Here is a 24,094-nt window from a genome sequence, read left to right on the forward strand (position 1 = left end):
GGGGAATTTGGAATGGGATATTACTGAAAATAATAGAAGGAATATTAATAGTAATAATTTGCATATTTGGAATTTGGGGAATAAAAAGGGGGATAATAATGATTATGGAAAGAATTAAAAGAAGGAAGGAGGAGAAAATAATGAAAAGAATGGCAGAAGAATACAAAGCGCAAACTAGGGGAATTAAAAGGAAAAGGGAACTGACAGAATTTTAATGGAATAAAATTTGTGGGCATGATTTGGTGTGATGACAAGTAGTCATCAGAGGAGGGATTGATGAAGCAGAAAATGAAGGTTTTGATTTATTAATGCTTAAACGTAGTGCTGCAATAATCATGTGTGACTTTAACCGAACTAATAAAGAATGTACGGGGACAAAATGTGCCCTCAGAGTAGTTTGCCAACATTTATAAGCGTGCTTGATATAACGTGGTGTATTAGAATTGCACTAATCCGACATAATCATAAACGTGTGCTACGATTTGCTTGTTTGAAATGTTTTAGCTTAGCATTACTTTAGTGCAGGCTTCGGCCTAGTTGCCTGGTCTCATGGTTTAGATGCTCGTATTTTTCCAATGTGCTATTAAACGTGTATTTTTGCTTGAAGCTGTACTTTTCCACTGAGATCGTTCACATGCTTATCTTAAAGTTTCGTGCCAGCCTGGCATATTTTCTCTTTACTCCAAGGTCGATTTGCAGGTGCGGACAATGGAGGCTCTGAAAGTGAGCTAATTGGTATACAATGTTGCAACTTGCGTACCCATCTCCAAGGATAATGTATGCTTAAGTAAAAGCTTGAGAACTGTCGTTTTTGATTGGACAATTTGAAGCTAACCTATGAACCCTCCAATGGAAGACCCTACTGGATTTGAACTGTTGTCTATAAAACCCAGGTGCACGAGGAGAAATTAGGCCATTATTGGACATCGCCCATGCCCGCCATTTTGTAGACTTTGCAGCTATTATGGCCCACTTTGCTGCGACGCCATTTTGAGAGACTTTGATGCTTTCTCTAATCGAGAGAAAGAGACTTTAAATGATTCTGGCCCTAGAGACTTTAACTTTGATTTGATCCCTTGCATGAAGTAGTAGTTTTACCTTGCCGCCGTGAGGCAATTGCCCCGTCCACCCCTGCCCCTTTGCCCCGTCCCAATGCTGATCGAAACGGTACCCATGCTGATCGAGAAACGGTACCTGTGAGACGAAGACTTCCTTGTATGCTGATCGTAATTGGTAAATATGAAAGGAAATTGTACAATTGCATTGTGTTTCCTTTAGGTAACCAACTGCTGATTTTGATAAGAGCCCTAGTTAGGAGTTTTTCTAAATTCATGTTGCTAAATTGTTTTTGCATGAAGTCCCACATGCCGATGCTAATTTGAGGTTAGATGAGGATTCCATATGTCGCACGATGCAATTTGAGATCTTGTTATGCTGACTAAATGTATGCGATTAGTTCATTACAGATTATCGTATTAGTGATTTGCATTGCTATTATCGAATGTCTTGTGATTCAAATGCTACATAGATTGCACCTGTTTCGCCGCTATGGACAGCTATTAATGTTCATTTACGTTTATCATTTGGTGTTGAGACACATTTATATTGTGCTAGCTTTGTTAATATAGGGAAATAAAATTCACTAACTTTGAATAAACTGGTGTGGTTATTCCTGACTGAAAGGTCAGGGTTCGCCGAAATGTATTCTGGATTAATTGTCAAGTGTTATGTTGATCAAGGTATTGCTTATGTTCGTTATTGATTATTGATTGGATGCAGGTGACCGATTAAGAGTACAGAGAGTCCCACTTAGTCAAAAGATTCATCGGCCTAAAGAGCGTCCGAATACAGGTAAAATTACTAGTACGGACCGCTCTATCAGGTCCGTATCGTCATCATGTCATAAAAATACAGTTAAAAGGGTCATTCTTTCAGTGATAACAGGCATTTTGATTCATCAAATTCCCCTTGTTGTACAAACTGCACTTTTGTAGTAACTTGCCCTTTTGAGTAAACATGCTACTTTTTAGTATTCGCAAAATGCACTTTGTAGTAACTTACACTTTTGTGGTAGTACTTACCTCTATTAATTTATATTGGAGGGTGTTGCAGTACCAGATTTTGGCCAGGTGTTGTGCTGGCCGTACTACATGAGTCTAAGATTTCTGCAAAAATGAAAGTTACTACAAAAATGCAGTTTGTGCATTTCAAGAAGCAGCAAATGTGCTTAAAAGTGTAAACTTACTCAAAACTGTACATTACCATGGTAAATTAGGCCCTGTGTGTTTTCCTAATTAGATGTTGCCTAGTATTAGTCTCTGGATTCACTAGAATGATATAGCACTTGGGTACGAATATGCACCCCAGCAGGCCTGCACTGGAGCACAGGATGGCAAACACCTCCACAGCCACCATGTACTTCCCGCGTGTGCTCCGGTACGCTGGGATGAAGGAGATCCACACACTGACAAACACCAGCATACTGAAAGTGATGAGCTTGGCATCATTGAAGGTTCCAGGCAGATTCCTTGAGAGAAAGGCCAAAATAAAGCTGACTGTGGCCAAGAGGCCCATGTATCCCAGCATGCAGTAAAAGAAGATGGTGTCCCCTTCTTTACATTCAAAAATTATTTTCTCATTGTAAGACTTTAAGTTCAGATATGGAAATGGAGGTGACTTCTTAGCCCACACACTGCAGATTACCATTTGCACTAACAAAGAAAAGAAAACAATACCAAATGGCGTCTTTGATCCCAGCCATTTACTTGCAGAGCTGTTGGGATGTATCGCCTTAAAGGCAATGACAACAATTATAGATTTTGCCAGAACAGAGGAAACACTGATGGAAAACACAATTCCAAAGGCAGTCTGCCGCAGCATGCAGGTGAGCTTCTTAGGACGACCAATAAATATGAAGGAGCAGAGGAAGCAGAGCATGAGAGAAATCAGGAGAAAGTAACTGAGATCACGGTTGTTGGCTTTCACAATGGGAGTGTCTCTGTACCTGATGAAGACACAGAGCACGGAAGTGGTGAGAAACATCAAGAAGGCTGATGAGAAGGAGAGTGTGAGACCTAGTGGCTCACCGTAACTCAGGAACTCAACCTCTTTTTCAATGCACTGATCATGTGCTTCATTTGGCCACTGGTAATCTGGACATTTCAAGCATTTGACAGTGTCTGAAAAAAAAGAAAGCTGTTCAGCTTGTTTAATGTTACACTTTCTCCCTAGTGAAGTTGAAAGGAGAACATTATAGGAAACGGTTTATAAAATGTGGGTAGCAGAAATTAATAATCTTCTCTTCAGTGAGGTATAATATACATACATACCCCAGCTTTGCTGTCAGAACATAATGTCCAACTAACCTGCCAATAAAATAATGAAGTGAGATGTGGTCTTGTAGGAAGAAATGGGCCCCCTTTCTCACTTAGGCAGATGCACAAAGGGTTTTACCATTCACAAACCCTACAAAACAACAAATCACAGGGTTCTCAAACAGAAAAATCCTTTTCCTATATCCTAAACGCATTCACCATTTGTTTCTACATACCTAAATATATTTAGAAATGGATACCAATTTGATATTTTGATGGGGTATGATGTATCAGTGTTTTGCGGCCAAAATCTGTTTGAAAAACATTGACATTTTACTAATACCTCAAAGGAGGATGTAACATTTTTTTTAAAGTGGAGGCAGTGGTCAACTGGACCACTACTTCTTCTTAAACAAACAAAATAGACTTGTCTTTTAAAATGAAGCCCCGATTGCTTTAAGAAAAATGAGCTGCATTAAAAAAAGTTAATTTTCTTGAAAAGCAGTCTCAGGCATGGAGGTTTGCTGACCCCAGTAGTGCGACATCTAAGTTATGGGAACAAATCGTAGGGGGTCAAAATGTCATATTCATGCAGTAGATCAAAATGCATCCCAATACACTTTTTGAACTCACATATTAGTACATAGTTTGGTTCATGAAATACTACACTGGCTGCAAAAAACTAGCATTTTACAGCCCTTGAGGGACATTTGATATGGGAAATTAATGGTGACAGATCTAAATTTAGGCCTGAAGTGTAAGATTAGACTTCAGTTCTAATGTTAGACCTCAGGTCTAAAGATAGACTTTAGGCCTAAACTTGGACTTCAGGTCTATGTTTATGTTTTATGGGAAGCGGAGCCTGCCGAGCCGAGAGCCGAGACCCAAATGCCGCGAGCGAGCAGAGTCGCGTGAGAGGAGCGCCGCATCGAGTGTCCGTGTTCGGACCTCCCATCGGACCCCACCAACACTGCAGAGAGGCTGTGGAGAGGCCACGGAGGACGGGGCTTCGGATGGAGAGGACAGGAGAGGAGGAGAGAGGTGAAGTGGGACGGAGGAGGGGGCTGAGGGAGCGCCTGAGGGAGAGGTGCGAGGAATGAGAGGAACAGAGTGTGGCACTGGGGGAGGGGGTCAGTGAGGTGTCGGCACGGGCTGGTCTGAACTGGGTTGGGGTCAGGCTGTGTGGCCACAGGGGCCTGTTCAAGTCTGTGGCCTTCGGGTGGGCAGGACTGGTCTGGAGGAGGCATGTCTGTGAGCTCACTCACTCGCCTGGACTATCTGGCTTGTCTGGCTTGCCTGGTTGCCATCCTGCTGTCGCCGTCTCTGGTATCTGTACCCTTCCTCCCTCCTTGCTCTCCTGATTCCACCCACAGGAACCACGGATAATCTCCAGAAAATTCTGCAACGCATGCAGAACACCTCTGCACGCCTCATCCTGGACATCCACCACCACAGCCACATCACAGCCCACCTGAGAGACCTGCACTTGCTCCCCGTCAACAAGAGAATCATATTCAAGCTCCTCACCCACGCTCACAAAGCACTGCACAACGCTGCACCAAAATACCTGAACAGACGACTCACCTTCTACACATCGACCCGCCAGCTTCGCTCCACTGACCTTGCCCTCGCCACTGTTCCACGCATCCATAGAATGATCAGCGGTGGCAGATCGTTCTCCCACCTCGCCGCCAAGACGTGGAACACCCTTCCTATCCACCTGCAATATACACAGGACCTGCTAACCTTCAGGAGACACCTCAAGACCTGGCTGTTCGAGCACTAGCAATTCCCCCTCAGCGCCTTGAGACCCTCACGTGTAAGTAGTGTGATTTACAAATGCAATGATTGATTGATTGATTGACCCACTCGGCTTGGACATGGACAGTCCAGGGGCCCCCATGCACAGCTCCGTCGAGCATTCCACTGCCCCAATTACCGGGATATTTTAAGGTCTAGTGATTAGATATGTATAGCTATACAAAACGTAGCAGAGCACTCCTATATGTTATATCACATAATTAGTACATTATGGCCCAGGAGCATACGTCAATTTAACCAAAAAAAAAATTCTAATATAAGCAATGTAATTGACTAATATGAGGAATTCAAAGATTGTACTAGAAAAACATTTGTTTACTCAGCATCTCAATATACCATAAACATATTTACATGGCCATTATTGGCAATACAAAGTCACAAATGCTTTGGTGAGCTTGATCAAATAAAGAGTTCAGCTGACACATGTTTCGTCCCTCACTAGGATCTTCTTCAAGACAAATAGTAACAAAAAAGAGTTGTTATGAAAGCCGGGCGGTGCTCTGAGTGCAGTGTCACTCCTTTGCTTCAATTATTTTCTGCAATTAAGATCTGTATCAAGCGTGCTTGAGCTTTTACACTTTGTGGGGTCACATGATTCCTGTCAGCTGATGCAGATCTTAATTGGGCAAGCTACTATTTCTTCTGTGTATTGGATTGTGGGGAATCTTTCTGACAGGAAGAATGCAAGCAATATGCATACTCTGATAAAAGGAGACCACGCATGTCAGATGAAATCTCAAGCTGAAATAAAGAATATCCTCAGAATTTCCGAAAATGATTGAAGCAAAGGAGGGACACTGTAACCAGAGCAGTGCACAAGACCGCTGAGCTGTTCTGGCTAAATTGTGGATTGATGCTCTGTATGGACGTATGGTTCACACTCAGCTTTCATAACAACTAATTTTCATTACTGTTTGCCTTGAAGAAGTCCTCAGACAGACATTGTTGAAATGCCTCACAAATATAAATGGTGCAAGCAGAAAATTGAAGTGCTGGCATTCTTTCCACGTAAATTGGGGACAGTGGAAATTACTATTGTGTGAAATCATAAAATTGTAGTTATAACTTAAATTTATAATTTATAATTCACGTATAGCTAGTTAGATCTTACATTTATAATTTACGCACAACCTTCAATTTACTATATGACATGCACTTCCCTACACATTCTTCTTACATCATTTTTCACACTGCATTAACTCATCACTCTGCCATGCACTGTGTTCTGAGAAATGATGGTGCCTCAGATGTCATATGACTCCTATGAATTCACATGCTATAAGTTATAAAATATGCAAGGGTATAACCAGTGCGTGGAGAAAGGGTGAGAGTACAGTGGAGTGTCATACAGTTGAGTGAGGTAGAGTGGGGTGGCATGGAGTTAAACAGCATAGAGTTAAGTGGCATAGAGTGTAGTTGGGTACAGTGGAATACTAGTTACTGGACCGTCGTAGACTGGAGTGACATACAGGGAGTAGTGTACAGTAGAGTGGATTACACTGGAGTGGCGTACACTGAAGTGGCTTAGATTGAATAGCATAGATTGCCATGACGGAGAGTTGAGAAGGGTATGGTCGAGTGGCATACAGTGGAATAGTATACACTTAGTGGAGTGGAGTTGCATAGAGTAGAATAATGTGTAGTAAAGTGGCATACACTGGAGCAGCATAGAGTGGTGTGGCATGGAGTGGTGTGAGGCGCAATGTAGTGGCTTACAGTGGAATAGTGCATATTGGAGTGTCTTAGAGTGGAGTGGCACAGAGTGTAGTGGTGTGGAGTGGAGTGTTATAAAGTGGAATACTGTAGAGTGGCTTAGATTGGAAAAGCACACAGTGGAGAGGTGTAGAGTCCAGTGGTATACGGTAGAGTGGCATACAGTGAAGCAGTGTATACTTGAGTGGCTTAAGGTAGCTTAGAGTGGAATGGAGTGGTGTGGAGTGAGGTGTTGTAAAGTGGAATACCATTGAGTGGTTTAGATTGGAAAAGCGCACAATGGAGTGTGGTAGAGTGCAGTGGCATACAGTGGAGTGGTTAGAGTGGAGCGGTGCACAGTGGAATAGTATATAGTGGAATAGAGTACAGTGGTGTGGTGTACAGTGGAGTGGAGTAAAGTGGGACAAAGTGGAGTGGCTTGGTGTCAAATAGCATGGATTTGAGTAGTGTGGAGTGTAGTTGCATACAGTGGAATACTATATAGTTGAGTGGCATAGAGTGGAGTGGGGTACAGTTGAGTGGTATAGAGTGGAGTGGCATAGTGGAATAGCATACAGTAGAGGGTTGGAGAGTTAGTGGTTTAGAGCACAGTGACGTACTGTGGCGTACAGCCACATACAGTAGTATAGCGTACAGTGGAGAGGTGAAGACTGGAGTAATGTAGAATGGAGTAAGGTAGATTACAATAGCTTACAGTGGAGTAGCATAGAGTGCAGTGATGTAGAGTGGAGTGGCATGTAGTAGAGTGAGGTACAGTGTAGTGACATGCAGTAGAACTATGTGAAGTGGAGTGGAGTAGACTAGAATAGCACATAGTGGAGTTGCATAAAGTGGAGTGGGTTAGAGTGGAGTGGTGTGCACTGGAGTGGGACACAGTGGAATAGCGTGCAGTACAGTAGCGTACACTAAAATGGCAGAGTGGAGTAGTTTAGAATGGAGTGGACAAGAGTGGTATAGCATAGAGTGGACTGCTGTACACTGGAGTTGCATGAATTGGAACATTGTAGCGTGGATTAGCATACAGTGTAGCGGCATACAATGGAGTGGCCTACATTGGAGTGTCATAAAGGGGAGCAACATACAGTGGAATAGCAGTCAGTGGAGTGGTGGTGTACAGTGCAGTGGAGTAAAGTTGAGTGTGGTAGAATAGACTGGGAAACAGTGGAATAGCATAGAAAAGAGTGGAGTACTGTGGAGGGGCATGGAGTGGAGTGGCATAGAGGTTAGTGGTGTAGAGTGGACTAGCGTGAGGTACAGTGTTGTAGTGCACAGTTGAATAGTATAGATTGCAGTGGCACAGAATTGAGAAGTGTACAGTGGAGTGGCATACAGTGAAGCAGTGTACACTTGAGTGGCTTAAGGTAGCTTAGAGTGGAATGGAGTGGCACAGAGGGTAGTGGTTTGGAGTGGGGGTTGTAAAGTGGAATACCATTGAGTGGTTTACATTGGAAAAGCGCACAATGGAGTGTGGTAGAGTGCAGTGGCATACAGTGGAGTGGTTAGAGTGGAGCAGCGCCCAGTGGAATAGTATATAGTGGAATAGAGTACAGTGGTGTGGTGTACAGTGGAGTGGAGTAAAGTGGGACAAAGTGGAGTGGCTTGGTGTCAAATAGCATGGATTTGAGTAGTGTGGAGTGTAGTTGCATACAGTGGAATACTATATAGTTGAGTGGCATAGAGTGGAGTGGGGTACAGTTGAGTGGTATAGAGTGGAGGGGCATAGTGGAATAGCATACAGTAGACTGTTGTAGAGTTAGTGGTTTAGAGCACAGTGACGTACTGTGGCGTACAGCCACATACAGTAGTATAGCGTACAGTGGAGAGGTGAAGACTGGAGTAATGTAGAATGGAGTAAGGTAGATTACAATAGCTTACAGTGGAGTAGCATAGAGTGCAGTGATGTAGAGTGGAGTGGCATGTAGTAGAGTGAGGTACAGTGTAGTGACATGCAGTAGAACTATGTGAAGTGGAGTGGAGTAGACTAGAATAGCACATAGTGGAGTTGCATAAAGTGGAGTGGGTTAGAGTGAAGTGGTGTGCACTGGAGTGGGACACAGTGGAATAGCGTGCAGTACAGTATCGTACACTGAAATGGCAGAGTGGAGTAGTTTAGAATGGAGTGGAAAAGAGTGGTATAGCATAGAGTGGACTGCTGTACACTGGAGCTGCATGCAGTGGAACATTGTAGCGTGGATTAGCATACAGTGTAGCGGCATACAATGGAGTGGCCTACATTGGAGTGTCATAAAGGGGAGCAACATACAGTGGAATAGCAGTCAGTGGAGTGGTGGTGTACAGTGCAGTGGAGTAAAGTTGACTGTGGTAGAATTCCCATGGAAACAGTGGAATAGCATAGAAAAGAGTGGAGTACTGTGGAGGGGCATGGAGTGGAGTGGCATAGAGATTAGTGGTGTAGAGTGGACTGGCGTGAGGTACAGTGTTGTAGTGTACAGTTGAATAGTATAGATTGCAGTGGCACAGAATTGAGAAGTGTACAGTGGAGTGGCATACAGTAGAATAGCAAACACTGGAGTGGAGCAAAGTAGAGTGTCATAGAGTGGAGTTGTATAGAGTGAAATAGTGTAGAGTAGAGTGGGGTACACTGGAGTAGCCTAGATAGGAGTGGCATAGAGTGTTGTCAGGTGCAATGCAGTGCCTTACAGGGGAATAATATAGACTGAAGTGTTTAAGAGTGGAGTGCTGTTGAGTGGGATGTTGTACAGTGGATTAGCATAGAGTGGAGTGAGAGTGGAGCAGGATAGAGAGTGTAGTGTTGTGCAGTGGAGCATTGTAGAGTTTAGTTTCGTAGAGCAGCGAGTCAGAGTGTAGTGGTGTCCAGTGAAGTGGCGTAGAATGGAGTGTTGTGTAGTGTAATAGTATACAGTGGATTGATGTAGAGTGGAGTGGTGTATACTTCAGATGCATACAGTGAAGTGTCGTAGTGGCATACAATGAAATAGTTTATAGTGCATAAAGTAGAATAGTGTAGAGTGTTGTGTCGTAGAGTGGAGTTGCGTACATTGGAATAGCATACAATGGAGCCCTGTATAGTGGCCTAGTGTACAGTGGCGGAGTGTACAGTGAAGTGACATAGAGAGGATTGAGATTGAATGGAGTAGCATAGAGTGCAACAGCATACTGTGGAGTGGTGTAAAGTGGAGTGAGTAGAATGGAGTGGTGTATAGTGGATTAGACTGGATTGGAGTGGTGTACTGTGGCTTGATGCAGAGTGGAGAGGTACAGAGTTCAGTAGTGCACAGTGAAGCGGCATAGATTGGAGTGGCATAGAGTATAGCAGCATAGGATGGAGTATGGTAATTGAAACAGACGTAAGGTGAAAGGGTATGATCAGATGAAGATGCAATGTTTCAGGAATATACATTATGAGGTAGAAATGGTAATTTTCTGTAGTATGTGTGAACAGTGTAAGTAGTGTCAAAGTTCTCAGTTGTATTGCGCAGTAATATACCACAGTAAGTTTCTGTTATACTGCAGAACATGTGTGTTAGAAATGGTATCTTTGGTGGCAGTTAGGTTACCCCCTGTCCAAGCAAGGATCCTCACTCTAGTCAGGGTAAGTCACACACAATCCAAATTATCCTGTGCCCACCCTCTGGTAGCTTGGCACTGAGCAGGCAGGCTTAACTTAGAAGGCAAAGTGCAAAGTATTTGTGCAATAAATCATGCAATAACACAGTAGAACACCACAAAAATACACCACACAGTGTTTAGAAAAATATATAGGTGGTCATTCTAACCCTGGTGGTAAAAACCGCCAGGGCGACTGACCACGGTTGCACCGCCAACAGGCTGGCGGTGCACCGCTGGGCATTCTGACCGCGGCGGTTCAGCCGCGGTCAGAAGCGGAAAGTCGGCGGTGTACCGCCGACTTTCCGCTGCCAGTCAGAGTCCTCCATGGTGGCGGAGCGCGCTCCGCCGCCATGGGGATTCTGACACCCCCTACCGCCATCCTGTTCCTGGCGGTTCGCCCGCCAGGAACAGGATGGCGGTAGGGGGTGCCGCGGGGCCCCTGGGGGCCCCTGCCGTGCCCATGCCAATGGCATGGGCATGGCAGGGGCCCCCGTAAGAGGGCCCCACAAAGTATTTCAGTGTCTGCCTAGCAGACACTGAAATACGCGACGGGTGCAACTGCACCCGTCGCACCTTCCCACTCCGCCGACTCAATTCTGAGCCGGCATCCTAGTGGGAAGGTTGATTTGCCCTGGGCTGGCGGGCGGTCTTTTGGCGGCCGCCCGCCAGCCCAGGGCAAATCTCAGAATCACCGCCGCGGTCTTTCGACCGCGGTGCGGTGTTCTGACGGCGGAACCTTGGCGGACGGCCTCCGCCGTCCGCCAAGGTTAGAATGAGGGCCATAATATTTATCTGATAAGATGCAGGTCAAAACTGCTACAAAGGCCCTCATTAAAACATTGGCGGTAAAAGCTGCTTACCGCCGTGCAGAAGACCGCCAACACACCGCCACGGATGCGGAATTCCGCCACAGCTATTATGACCCACAGCACGGAATCCGCCAAAATCCAGACACCCATGCAAGTCCGGCACACCAAAGGTCAGTGATAAACTGGCGATAACAAAACCTCCACCATCACGCCAACAGAAATACACCCACACTATCACGACCCACAAATCCACGCGGCGGTCTTTCAACCGCGGTATTCCATTGGCTGTACACACTGCTGCGCTCAAAATACACACACATTTACAAAACACTACCACATTGGACAAATCAAAATACACACACCTGATACACATACACACACCACTTCCACACACCCATTACAATATAAAACCCACACCCACAAACCCCTATTTTCAAAAATTCAGAAAGAAGGCCAGAGAGAGACACCACCAGCAAGAACAAAAGCATCCACAGGCACACAACACCATCACCCACAGAATTTCCACGCACCTCAAACAACACACCACTACATATCACCCCACCTATCACCACACACTACACCCCACACATCACCTACACTACCCCATGGCACACCAAAGACACCCCAGGTTCTCGGAGGAGAAGCTCAGGGTCATTGTGGAGGAAATCGTCCGGGTAGAGCCACAGCTATTCGGAGCACAGGTGCAGCACACCTCAATTGCAAGGAAGATGGAGCTATGGTGAAGAATAGTGGACAAGGTCAACGCAGTGGGACAGCACCCAAGAAATCGGGAGGACATCAGGAAGAGGTGGAACGACCTACGGGGGAAGGTGCATTCCGTGGTCTCAAGACACCACCTGGCAGTTCAGCGGACTGGCGGCGGACCCCCACCTCCTCCCCCACAACTAACAACATGGGAGGAGCAGGTCTTGGCGATTCTGCATCCTGAGGGCCTTGCAGGAGTAGGTGGAGGAATGGATGGACTCTGGTAAGACAAATCTTAACTATTACATCCCCCACCCTACCTGCATGCCAGCACATACCCCCACCCTCACCTCCAGCACTCCAACTCGTTACAAATGTCCCAACATCACAAACCACACATCCTAACACCAAGCCCTGCATGCAACAACAAAGCATGGACACCCATCACTAAAGCATGCCGACTGCACATACCCACACAGCCCCCTAAACCATAATCACACAAGGTCCCACACAGGAATGCAAGCACAGGGGTACACGGTCACCCACCCATTGCACACCATGACACACACAGATGTAATAACCATCCTTTTATACCCCTGCAGGACCCCTACCCAACGTCATCGGACAGGAGAGTCCACACATGTCCACACCACCAACAGAAGAGGCTCACAGTGATGACAGCAGCTCTCTCCAACTGGATCTACAGTAGATGACCAGCCCGACCCATCGGGGACCTCGGGACAGTCGGTTGCCCTCACCCAGTCACAGGCCACCACAGACCTTCACCCCTCTGGAAACACCAGCACAGCACCCACCCAGCGGGCCTATACCTCCGTCCCCAGGACACGTCAATCAGCTGTGTGTCCACCACTACAGGGAACCCAGGCTAACCCACCACCCCAACAACAACAGGGACCTGGGGGCAGTGGGCACACAGTCCTGGGGACGGAGGCACAGAAAAACAGGGGAACTGGGAGGGATGCTGTGCGACAGGGGGCGGACAGGCCAAAGGAACCCACTCTCCACGAGGCCCTCTCCTCCATCATGGGAGCCTACCACCACTCCCAGGAGATGATGGCAACGGTACTGGCCAAGTTTCAGGAGACCCAGTGCCTGCGGGAAGAACAGTATATGGGCTTCAGGGAGGAACTCAGAACCATCAGCTCCACCCTGGGCACCATCGTAGGGGTGCTGAAGGAACTCGTCAACACCAGGAGGGACACTGTGGCACTACAAGGGGCCCCTGACACTAGCATGGATGATGAACTGTCCACCACCTCCGCCGGCGCTAGTGGACAGGACGACCTGCCACAGAACCACCACACCAGCACCCCACCCCCTGCAGACAGAGAACCACCCCGCAAACAGTCAATGAGATCCAGGAACAAGACGGAACACAATGCCAAGACCCCCGCCAAGAAGTGAGACCACCCTGATTGTCATCCTACTGTCCCACTTTGTCACCCTGTCCATACTTAAACTGCCCCAGCTCCACTTCCTATGCCCATATGGGCAATGCACCTGTGTGAATAATAGACTGGACTCTGCCATGGACATTCCTCCGCCATCACCCCTCACCATTTCACTACCCCCTCCAATATTGAGCACTTAAATAAACACACTTAAAGCTCAAAACAATCTGGAGTCTGTCTGTGATTTCGAAATAGTGTATTAGCAATAACAGTGACAAAATGCTCTTTCAATTGTAATGTCAACATACCTATGTCACACAGCTCTAGTCCATGAGGAAACAAAGCAGATGTCACACAGTGGGACCCACATCTGGGAAATCGTAAGGGAAAGTGACAATTCAGTGACCATACAGTGGGTGAAAATGACAGACAGTAGAGAGGTAGTAGTGTTAAAGTATATGTAGTAGGCAGGTCTGTACTCTTACCTGTGTCTCACTGGAAATATTGATCACTGAGTCCCTGTTGTTCATGTCTTCTTCCTCTGCTTCCTCGTCTTCACTGTCCGCATGGTCCACAGCTGCAACAACACCGCCATCTGCACCATCCTCCTGCAGAAAAGGCACCTGTTGTCGCAAAGCCAAGTTGTGAAGCATACAGCAGGCCACGATGATCTGGCACACCTTCTTTGGTGAGCAGAATAGGGATCCACCTGTCATATGGAGACACCGGAACCTGGCCTTCAGGAGGCCGAAGGTCTGCTCGATCACCCTCCTAGTTCGCCCATGGGCCTCATTGTAGCGTTCCTCTCCCCTTGTCCTGGGATTCCTCACTGGGGTCAGTAGCAATGACAGGTTGGGGTAACCAGAGTCACCTGCAAATGGTGAGGGACAACTGTTAGATACACACTAACCTTTAGTGATATCCCCAGACCCAGACAACCATTCCCACTGACTAGCTTCCAGGTGCTCACCCAATAGCCACACACAGTGCCTCTGGAGTTGACCCATTACATAAGGGATGCTGCTATTCCGCAGGATGTAGGCGTCATGCACTGAGCCAGGGAACATGGCATTCACATGGGAGATGTACTGATCTGCCAAACATACCATCTGTACATTCATCGAATCATAACTCTTCCGGTTTCTGCACACCTGTTCACTCCTGTGGGGGGGGGGACCAAAGCCACATGTGTCCCATCAATGGCACCTATGATGTTGGGGATGTGTCCCAGGGCATAGAAATCACCTTTCACTGTAGGCAAATCCTCCACCTGAGGAAAAGCAATGTAGCTCCGCATGTGTTTCAGAAGGGCAGACAACACTCTTGACAATACTTTGGAAAACATAGGCTGGGACATCCCTGAGGCTATAGCCACTGTTGTTTGAAATGACTACTTGCATGGAAATGGAGTACTGACAGCACCTGCACTTGAGGGGGGATTCCTGTGGGATGGCAGATTGCTGACATCAGGTCTGGCTCCAACTGGGCACACAGTTCCTGGATTGTGGCACGGTCAAGCCTGTATGTGATAATCACATGTCGCTCCTCCATTGTCGACAGGTCCACCACCGGTCGGTACACCGGAGGATGCTGTCATCTCCTCACATGTCCCAGCGGACGGTGCCTATGAAGGACAACAGCGAGCACAGAGTCAAAAAACTCAGAGGTACGTACCCACAGTTTACCCAGAACACCATTCATACACAAAAGGTGGCCTGTATGTGTGTTGAGTCTAGGCCTAGGTATGTGTGACACAGTTGAAAATGAAGCCATGTGGGCCCCTGAAATGGCAGCTGCCTGACCTCTGAAGTGGGACAAAGGGGTGTGAGGTAACTGCGCTGGCGTTGTACACCGTCCCGGTAGGCGGTCGAATGCCCAGCGGCGCAATGCTGCATTGGTTAACATTGGACCCTATGGGTCCCAGGAGCCAATAACGATGTACGCTGGCGGTGACGGTACGCACCGCCGCGGACTTGACCGCCATTTTCTATCTGTTCAATCACTCGATACCTGATCTTCGACAGGAGAGGATCTACACTGCAAGTGGTGCTGTGACCTCGGTCTGGAAGAGACAATAGCTCGAGTGGCTGGGGAAAGGGCCCCTGCCTTCACATTGGAGGAGTTGGACAAACTTGTGGATGGGGTCCTCCCCCAGTACACGCTACTCCACGGTCTTCCAGACAAATAGGTAAGTACACAGGGAGCATGTTGTATGGGCTATGCCTGTGTGGAGAGGGCTGGATGTAAGAAGGAAGGGGGGAGAGTGCTGCGTGTATGAAAGACGGTGAATGCATGTGCCACATGGCAAGGGTAGGGATGGGGGCCAATAAGTTTGACGGTGCAGTTGGAAATAACTTCTTTTTTTCCCCTGTAAATTTCATGTAGGTGAGCGCCCACCAGAAAAAAGATATTTGGCGTGCCATCGCCAAGGACGTCCGGACCCTGGGGGTCTACCACAGACGGAGCACCCACTGCTGGAAAAGATGGGAGCACATTCGCCGCTCGAGCAAGAAGATGGCAGAGGCTCAGCTGGGGATGGCCTCACAATGTGGGAGGGGTGCCCGTCGCACCATGACCCCCCTGATGTTCAGGATCCCGGTGGTGGCCTACCCAGAGTTGGACAGGCGCTTGAGGGCATCACAGCAGACACAAGGGGGTGAGTACACTCTCATTCTGCTGACTTTGCACGCAGTCTGGGTGGGGGAGGTGGGCTGTGGGTTTCCCTAGGCCAGGACGAGTTCTGTAGGCAAGGCCCCTCCAAAAGGCAGGCCATGTGTCACCCCACCCCACCTCTGTAAAGTGACAACTACACCTAGTCATGCCCCTGTGACATCTATGTGTGCAGATGTCGTCCATAGCCTTGTAGGACATTTCCCAGGAATAGAACAGTGGAGCACAAGAGCGCAGCGTAGTGCAGGGGGCTTCTGTGTCTGTTGTGTCCACCAACGGTAGCGGTAATGCATGCACTGAACATATCTTTCTTCTGTCGTTCCCCCCGCTTTTTGTGGTCTCCTTGTTCTTGTGTGCCTTAGCATCATCAGGCGGAGGAGCAGTGGCACCGGCGCAAGAGGGAGCTGCATCCCACATGGCCCTAGAGGGCGAAACTACGGACTCGGAGTTCACCAGTGGGACGGAGGGTGAGGGGAGCTCCACGGCCGGGACAGGAGCTGAGACCAGCGACACGGACTCGTCCTCTGATGGGAGCTCCCTTGTGGTGGCGGCAACATCTGTGCCCCCCGCATCTACAGCCGCCACCCCCCTTACCAGCACCGCCCTCCCAGCAGCCCCTCAGCCTTTGCCCCGTGCCAGCTCACCCAGGAGGGTGGGCATCACCTTCGCCCCAGGCACCTCAGGCCCTGCCCCAGTCACCCCTGCTGCCCTCAGTGAGGAGGCCATTGACCTCCTCAGGTCCCTCACTGTTGGGCAGTCTACCATGTTGAATGCCATCCAGGGTGTAGAAAGGCAGTTGCAACAAACAAATGCATTCCTGGAGGGCATTCATTCTGGTCAGTCGGCCCTTTAGCAAGCTTTTCAGACTCTGGCCTCAGCACTGATGGCAGCCATTGTCCCTGTGTCAAGCCTCCCCCCTCCAACCTCCTCCACCCCGACCCAATCCCCTGTACCTCAGCCTATCCCAAGCATACCTACAGACCAGCATGCAAACACGTCAACACACAAGGGAAGGTCAGGCAAACATAAGCACCACACATCCCACAGGCACTCACGCAAGCATCACACACATGCAGACACACAAACATCCGCTGCCTTCACTGTGTCCCCCTCCTCCTCGTCTCCCTCCTCCCTCTCAGTCTCAGTCTCGTCTACACTCACACCTGCATGCACTACCTCTACAGCCACTACGTCCCTCTCCAGCACACCCACCACCACACCCCGCTCACGTGCAGTCACCACCCCACTACCATTCACACGTCCCCTGTGTCCTCTCCCAGTGTGTCTGTGACACCCCCTCCCAAGATACACAAACGCAGGCACACTCCCACCCAACAGCCATCCACCTCATGACAGCCTCCAGCGCATGCACCTTCACCCAAAGTCACCAAACGTGCACCTCCTACAACCACCACCTCTTCCTCCACTCCCAAACCCCCTCCAGCTACCCGTCCCAGTGTGTCCCAAACATTTTTCCTGTCCAACCTTGACCTCTTTTCCACACCTTCCCCACCCCGTCCATCTCATAGGTCCTGAACTAGCACCTCAGCCACTACCTCTCCGGGACCAGTGGTGCCTGTAGTCACCAGAATCTGGAGTACACCGGCCACCAGGGCAGCCAGTGTGGCACGGAGCCACAGTACAGACAGTCCCCCACCTGTTAAGCATCAGAAGTTGGCCAGTGCCCAACAGGAGAGGGGGAAGACTCCAGCCACCAAAGCTGCTACCAGGGGTCCCTGTGGGAGTGTGGAGTCAGCTGTCACTTGAGAGATTGTGGCTTTGCACTCCCCAGGATATGGCAGTGGGCAACCCACCCACTGTATAGACTTGAGAGACTGTGGCTTTGCACTCCCCAGGATGGAACAGTGGGCAACCCACCCACTGTAGAGACTTGAGAGACTGTGGCTTTGCACTCCCCAGGATGGAACAGTGGGCAAACCACCCAGTGTACAGACTTGAGAGACTGTAGCTTTGCACTCCCCAGGATGGAACAGTGGGCAACCCACCCACGTTAGAGACTTGAGAGACTGTGGCTTTGCACACCCCAGGATATGGCAGTGGGCAACCCACCCACTGTATAGACTTGAGAGACTGTGGCTTTGCACTCCCCAGGATATGGCAGTGGGCAACCCACCCACTGTAGAGACTTGAGAGACTGTGGTTTTGCACTCCCCAGGATGGAACAGTGGGCATGTGGCCCCCTCGTGGATTTAGCGTTGTGCACTCAAGCGGCTGAGGTACCCCCCCTTTCCCTCTCCCTGAGCAGCCTGTTTAGTTGCTCTCTGATGCCCGTGCAGTGTTCTCTCTGTCATGGTCGGGGATCTTGTGTGGGCCTCACCCATACCGTGTGGTCCCAGTGTTCCACGGACTTTCATAGAGCACTACCTGGACTACTATGCTTGGTAGATCTTTTGTACATGGTGTAAATATTTATTTCTACCTACTTGCTTTTAATATATTACAATGGTTACACTCATTTTCTATTGTCTTTGCATTCTTCCAGGGGCTTTGAGGGGTGTAACTGTGATGTCTTGATTTGCATTAGTGTGTGTGTTGTAGTGCGTGAGGGTGGGGGTGTTGCGTGTGTGTGTCACTCTCTTTTCCCTCCCCCCTCCCTGTGTCGTAGGTGCTGTACTCACTGTGGCCTTCGCCGCCGGCGTTTGTGGTCCTGGCAGAGGAGCAGGAAGAATATTGCATGGAGAATTTGGAGTTCCGGATCCATGGTGTCCTCGGTCCTCGTGGGGTGTGTAGAGGTGAGCGTTTTTCCTTCGGAATCCTGTTTCCGCCGTATTTTTATCTGCGGTGAATACGCCCCGGAAAAGGTGGCGGATTGGCCTGTCATAATAGTGTGGGCGGTACATTATCTCCCGCCTGTCTGTTGGCGGTGATCGCCGTGCTCTTTGTGATTGTCTATGTTGGCCACGCCACGGTCATAATTGCAATTTTTTTACCGCCGGCCTGTTGGCGGTCTTACCGCCGCTTTAACACCGACCGCCAGGGTTGTAATGACCACCAAAGTGTCTTAGGTGGTCATTCTGACCCTGGCGGTAAAAACCGCCAGGGCCGGGGACCGCGGGAGCACCGCCAACAGGCTGGCGATGCTCCCTTGGGCATTCCCGCCGCGGTCAGAAACGGAAAACCGGCGGTGTACCGCCGGTTTTCCGCTGCCCTGGGGAATCCTCCATGGTGGCGCAGTTTGCTGCGCCGCCATGGGGATTCCGACCCCCATACTGCCATCCTGTTCCTGGCGGTTTCGGCCGCCAGGAACAGGATGGCGGTATGGAGTGTCGTGGGGCACCTGGGGGCCCCACTGAGAATTTCAGTCTCTGCATAGCAGACACTGAAATTTGCGACGGGTGCAACTGCCCCTTCCATTCCGCCGGCTCCATTCGGAGCCGGCATCCTCATGGAAGGGTCGCCCGCCAGCCCAGCGGGAAACCCAGAATACCCGCGGCGGTCTTTTGACCGCGCAGCGGTATTCTGCCGGCCCCAGCCAGGCCGGCGGCTTCCGCCGCCGGCCGGGGTCAGAATGACCCCCTTAATGTCTTAAACAATAAGGGTCTCTTGCAAGCACAAAGTACCTGGTTTGCGTTCAAAATCTCCACAAGGGACCGCAGAGGAGGAGATGCGAGGAAAACGGGGAGGTGTGTGTTGATTTTTCTGGTGCACACAGACGATGCGTTGTTAAGTTTTCACGCAGGGCAAGCTTTGTGTCGATTTCCGGCATGAAGACTGAGATCCTCTTCGGGTTGCGTGGTTTTTGGACACCCCGGGGACGATGCGTGAAAATCCTCAGCACGCAGAGCAAAGTCACAGGCACTGTGTTGATCTGGCAGGCAATGCGTGGAAATTTCTGCCGCACAGCTGGTGCTGAGTCGTTTCCTATCAGGATGTCGGGCTGCATCGATACGGCTCAGCTGTGCGTGGATTCTGTGGGCCATGCATCGAAGTTCCAATCGCAACGCTGGCGCTGCGTCGATCTTCTGTTGCGAAGTCGGGCTTCGTCGATCCGGTTCGGCGTGCAGTGAATTTTTCACTGCAATGCAGGCTGTGCGTAGCTTTTCGCAGGCTCTGTGTCGATTTTCGCCACACAAAGAGTTCTGTTGCAGAAATGACGTCTTTTTGGTCCTGAGACTTCAGGGAACAGGAGGAAAGCTCAATCCAAGTCCTTGGAGAGCACTTCTCAGCACAGGCAGAGAGCAGCAAGACAGCAGGGCAACATCAAGGCCTCTCAGAAAAGCAGTCCAGATGAGTCCTTTGGGCAGCCAGGCAATTCTTCTCGGCATGTGGCAGGGTCTGGTTCAGATTTTCTTCACTAGCAGGTTTCTTGTCCAGAGGTTTCTTGTGAACTGTCTAAGTTATTAGGGTCAGAGGCCCTGTTTAGATACCCAAATGTGCCTTTGAAGTTGGGGAGACTTCAAAGGGTGGCTTAGAAGTGCACAAGGTCCCCTTTCAGTTCCATCCTGTCTGCCAGGGTCCCAATAGGGGGTGTGGCTGTCCTTTGACTTGTGTCAGGCGCTCCAACATCTCAGCCCAGGAAGACCCATTTAGTATGCAGATGTGTGCAAGTGTAACTGAGCATACTGTGTTTGGGGTTGTCTGAGTGAATGCACAAGGGAGCTGTCAACTAAACCTAGCCAGACGTGGATTGTAAGGCACAGAAGGATTTGAGTGTAGAGAAATGCTCATTTTGTAAATGTAGCATTTCTGAAATAGTAATATAAAATGTTACTTCACTAGTAAGCAGGATTTTCTATTACCATTCTGGCCATTCTAAATATGACCTGCCTACCCCTTTCTGATCAGGATCTACCACTCAAACAGTATATGAGGGTAGCCCTAATTTTATGACTTATGAAAGGGGAAGGCCTCTCAGCAGTGTAAAAACAAATTTAGGAGTTTTACACTACCAGGACATGTAAACCACACAGGTACATGCCCTTCCTTTTACCTACATAGCACCCTGCCCTATGGGCTACCTAGAACCTACCTTAGGGGTGATTTTAAATGCCAAGTCGAAGTGGCAGTGAAACTGCACACAGAGGCCCTGCCATGGCAGGCTTGAGACATGGTTTGGGGGCTACTTATGTGGGTGACACAACCAGTGCTGCAGCCTACTAGTAGCATTTAATTTACAAGCCCTGGGCACATGTAGTGCACTTGACTAGGGGCTTACAAGTAAATTAAATAAGCCAATTGGGCATGAGTCAATGTCACCATGTTTAAGAGATAGAGCATATGCACTTTAGCACTGATTAGCAGTGGTAAAGTGTGCAGAGTCCAAAATCCAGAAAAAGAGGAGGAGGAAGGCAAAAAGTTTGGGGGTGACCCTGCAGAAAGGCCATTTCCAACAATGCGGATGAGAAGTCAGTATGTGGCTGACTAATGGTTGTGTTTACCAAAGGTAGTAACCAGCCATGTAGTACTTCATAGCACAATATGGCTGCATTCTGATTTTCTATCCATTCTGGGTTACGGTTTTAAATATAGATAAGTAGTAGGTTTTTTTGTCCACTGCATATTACCACATTTTTACAGAAGTTAATAGAAAACTGCACAAAACTTTAAGTAGTGTGGTAATTTGTAAGTTCTACCGAGGCATTCTGTAGACTTAAATATGATAACATTAGAAAAAACACTGTAGTACACTATATTTATAAAATATAGGCCCTCATTATAACATTGGCGGTCAGCTGACCGTCATGCCGGCAATGACGGTAGTACCGTCGCCAGGCTGGCTTGAAGACCGTCAAATTATGACCAGGGTGGCGATCTCTCCAATAGACAGCCAATGTACCACTGAACCACCAGTGTGGTCCGTCCACTGACCACGGCGGTAGGCATCTTCAGTCTGGGGAAGCCAACGATCCGCCCACCATATTATGACACATCAGACCGCCAAGATCTCCAGGGCGGAACCATTGCCACCAAAAGCCTGGCAGAGACACATCATATAAAAGGAGACACTCACCTCCAGGGACACAGAGGAGTCCGCGGCTGCCATGGAACCCGAACTAGAAGTCCTCCCGATGCTGTACCACGCTGTGGCAGTCTAGGTGCACAAACACTGACGAAGACGACGATGGTGAGTACAGCCGCCTACTACACAAGGGCGGGTGACACACCCAAACACACAACACACACCATACACACATACCACACACTGAGAACCATCTGCAGAGTTAATCAACATAAACATAACTCAGGAGCAAAGAAAGCCAGGACACATACCTCTGGTCCAACCACAGTAATTATGTGCGAACAGCGACCTCAATTTAAATTATAAATATGCATATATTCAAATATACAGCAAGGGCCATTGGCCAGTCCATATTCAATTAATGGCCACAGGGCAATGTCCAAGGCCCAATGTGACTCCTGACAGCCCAAGTCACTCCACTGGGCAGGGGCATCAAGGTGATGGTAGACAGGCACCTCAGGGGGCAGTAGGTGGGTTTCTTCTTGGGAGTGAGGTACTTGGACTTGGGTTTGGGAGGGGGTGGGGCCTTACTCTTTTGTTTAGGGGCAGAGGAGTGGGCTTGGCGCGGGGGTGGAGTCCCTTACTGTTAGGTTTAGCTGCAGGGAGAGGGACATGAGAGGATGGGGAGCTGGAGGAACTGGGCTGAGGTAGAGGGATCTTTCTCTTAAGTGCAGGATGGGGGGAGGAAAGAGGTCAAGGCGGGAAAGAACACGTTTCTTAGGACCAATGGGGTGGGTTGTGGAGGAGGTTTGGGAGTGGAGGTAGAAGGAGTGGTTGTAGGAGGAGTAGGTGTCCTGGACTTGGGTGCAGGTGCATGGAAAGTGTATGTGTGAGGTGGATGGCTGTTGAGTGTCTGAGTGTGAGTGTTTATGTGTTATTGGAGGAGGGCAGACAGCATGGGAGAGGATAAACAGGACTTGCGTGTGTATGTTGTGGTGGTATCTGCAAGTGCGGTGGGTGTGCTGCATGAGGTTGTGATGGTGGTGGTGGTGACTGTGCATGTGGTGTGTGGGGTGCTAGTCTGCAAGTCTGCTGTTGAGGTGACTGTGGGCAAAGTTGTACAGGTGGCAGGATTGGGGACTGATGTGACTTTGAGGGAGGGAGAGGAGGGGGAGAGAGTGGATGCAGTGGATGTTGTTGTATGTGCATCTGTGTGTTGGCTGTGTGTGTGCTTGTGGAGTGAAGTGTGGTGCCTATGTTTGTCTGTTTGAGTCCTGTCTGTTGTTTTGGTTGCATGCGTGTCAGATTGTGTGTGTAGGATGGGTTGGGGAGAGGGATTTGGGACTGGGAACAGGTAGTTGGAGGGGGGACAGAAGAACCAGGGACACTAGGTGCCATCAGAGAGGAGGCCAGAGGCTGAAACAATCTCTGTAGGGCAGCCAAGCCACCGTGCATGCTTTCCAAGTAGGCATTGCATTGCTGCATTTACGATGCCAGCCCCTGGATGGCATTCACTATGGTTGACTGCCCTACAGAGATGGATCTCAGAAGGTCAATGGCCTCCTCACTGAGGGCAGCAGGGCTGGCTGGGGCAGGGCCTAAGGTGCCTGGGGTGAAGGAGATGCCCACCCTCCTCGGTGAGCAGGCACACGCAACTGGGTGGGGGACCACTGAGACGGAGGTGCTGGTATAGGGTGGTGGAAGATGAAGTAGCTGGGGTGGTCCCACAGAGGTCTGCCACCACCAGGCAGCTTCCATTGGAGGAGGAATTAGAGTTGAATGTATTTGCTCCTGTCTCCCCCGTGGTGCTCCCCTCTCCCTCCAACCCACTGCTCCCCTTGGTGTCAGTGGACTCTGCCTCCTGGGTCCCGTGGGCTGCAGCTGCCCCCTCGCTGGTGCCCCTGCTCCTTTGCCAGATGATGCTAATGCACACAAGGACAGGATGAGAAAAGGAGAGAGGGTGGGGGAGAAAGAAAGGTGACACAGGGTCAGTCACAGCACCAACAGCACACATGGCATACACATCACAATCACTCACTGGGAATAACACTGCACAGTGTGGACCACAATGACAATAGTGCTCAAGGTGACTCAGTGGCAGACAAGGGGGGCATTTAGGAGGGGGTCATTTCCTGGTGG

General features: G+C 49.2%; 1 protein-coding gene across 1 annotated transcript; it reads right to left on the bottom strand.

Annotated features, from left to right (window-relative positions):
- Nucleotides 1-1,267: 1,267 nt before the first annotated feature.
- Nucleotides 1,268-19,939, bottom strand: LOC138249299 (vomeronasal type-2 receptor 26-like; the record flags this gene model as incomplete). The annotated part of the gene is made up of 3 exons (XM_069203256.1): nucleotides 19,711-19,939; nucleotides 2,306-3,179; nucleotides 1,268-1,289 (listed from the first exon to the last, which is right to left on the bottom strand). Coding segments are annotated over exons 1-3 (1,125 nt in total), but the record flags the coding sequence as incomplete, so codon positions are not given.
- Nucleotides 19,940-24,094: the final 4,155 nt, after the last annotated feature.

The sequence above is a fragment of the Pleurodeles waltl genome, chromosome 8 (assembly GCF_031143425.1).
Source record: "Pleurodeles waltl isolate 20211129_DDA chromosome 8, aPleWal1.hap1.20221129, whole genome shotgun sequence".
In the NCBI taxonomy this organism is placed as follows: Eukaryota; Metazoa; Chordata; class Amphibia; order Caudata; family Salamandridae; genus Pleurodeles; species Pleurodeles waltl.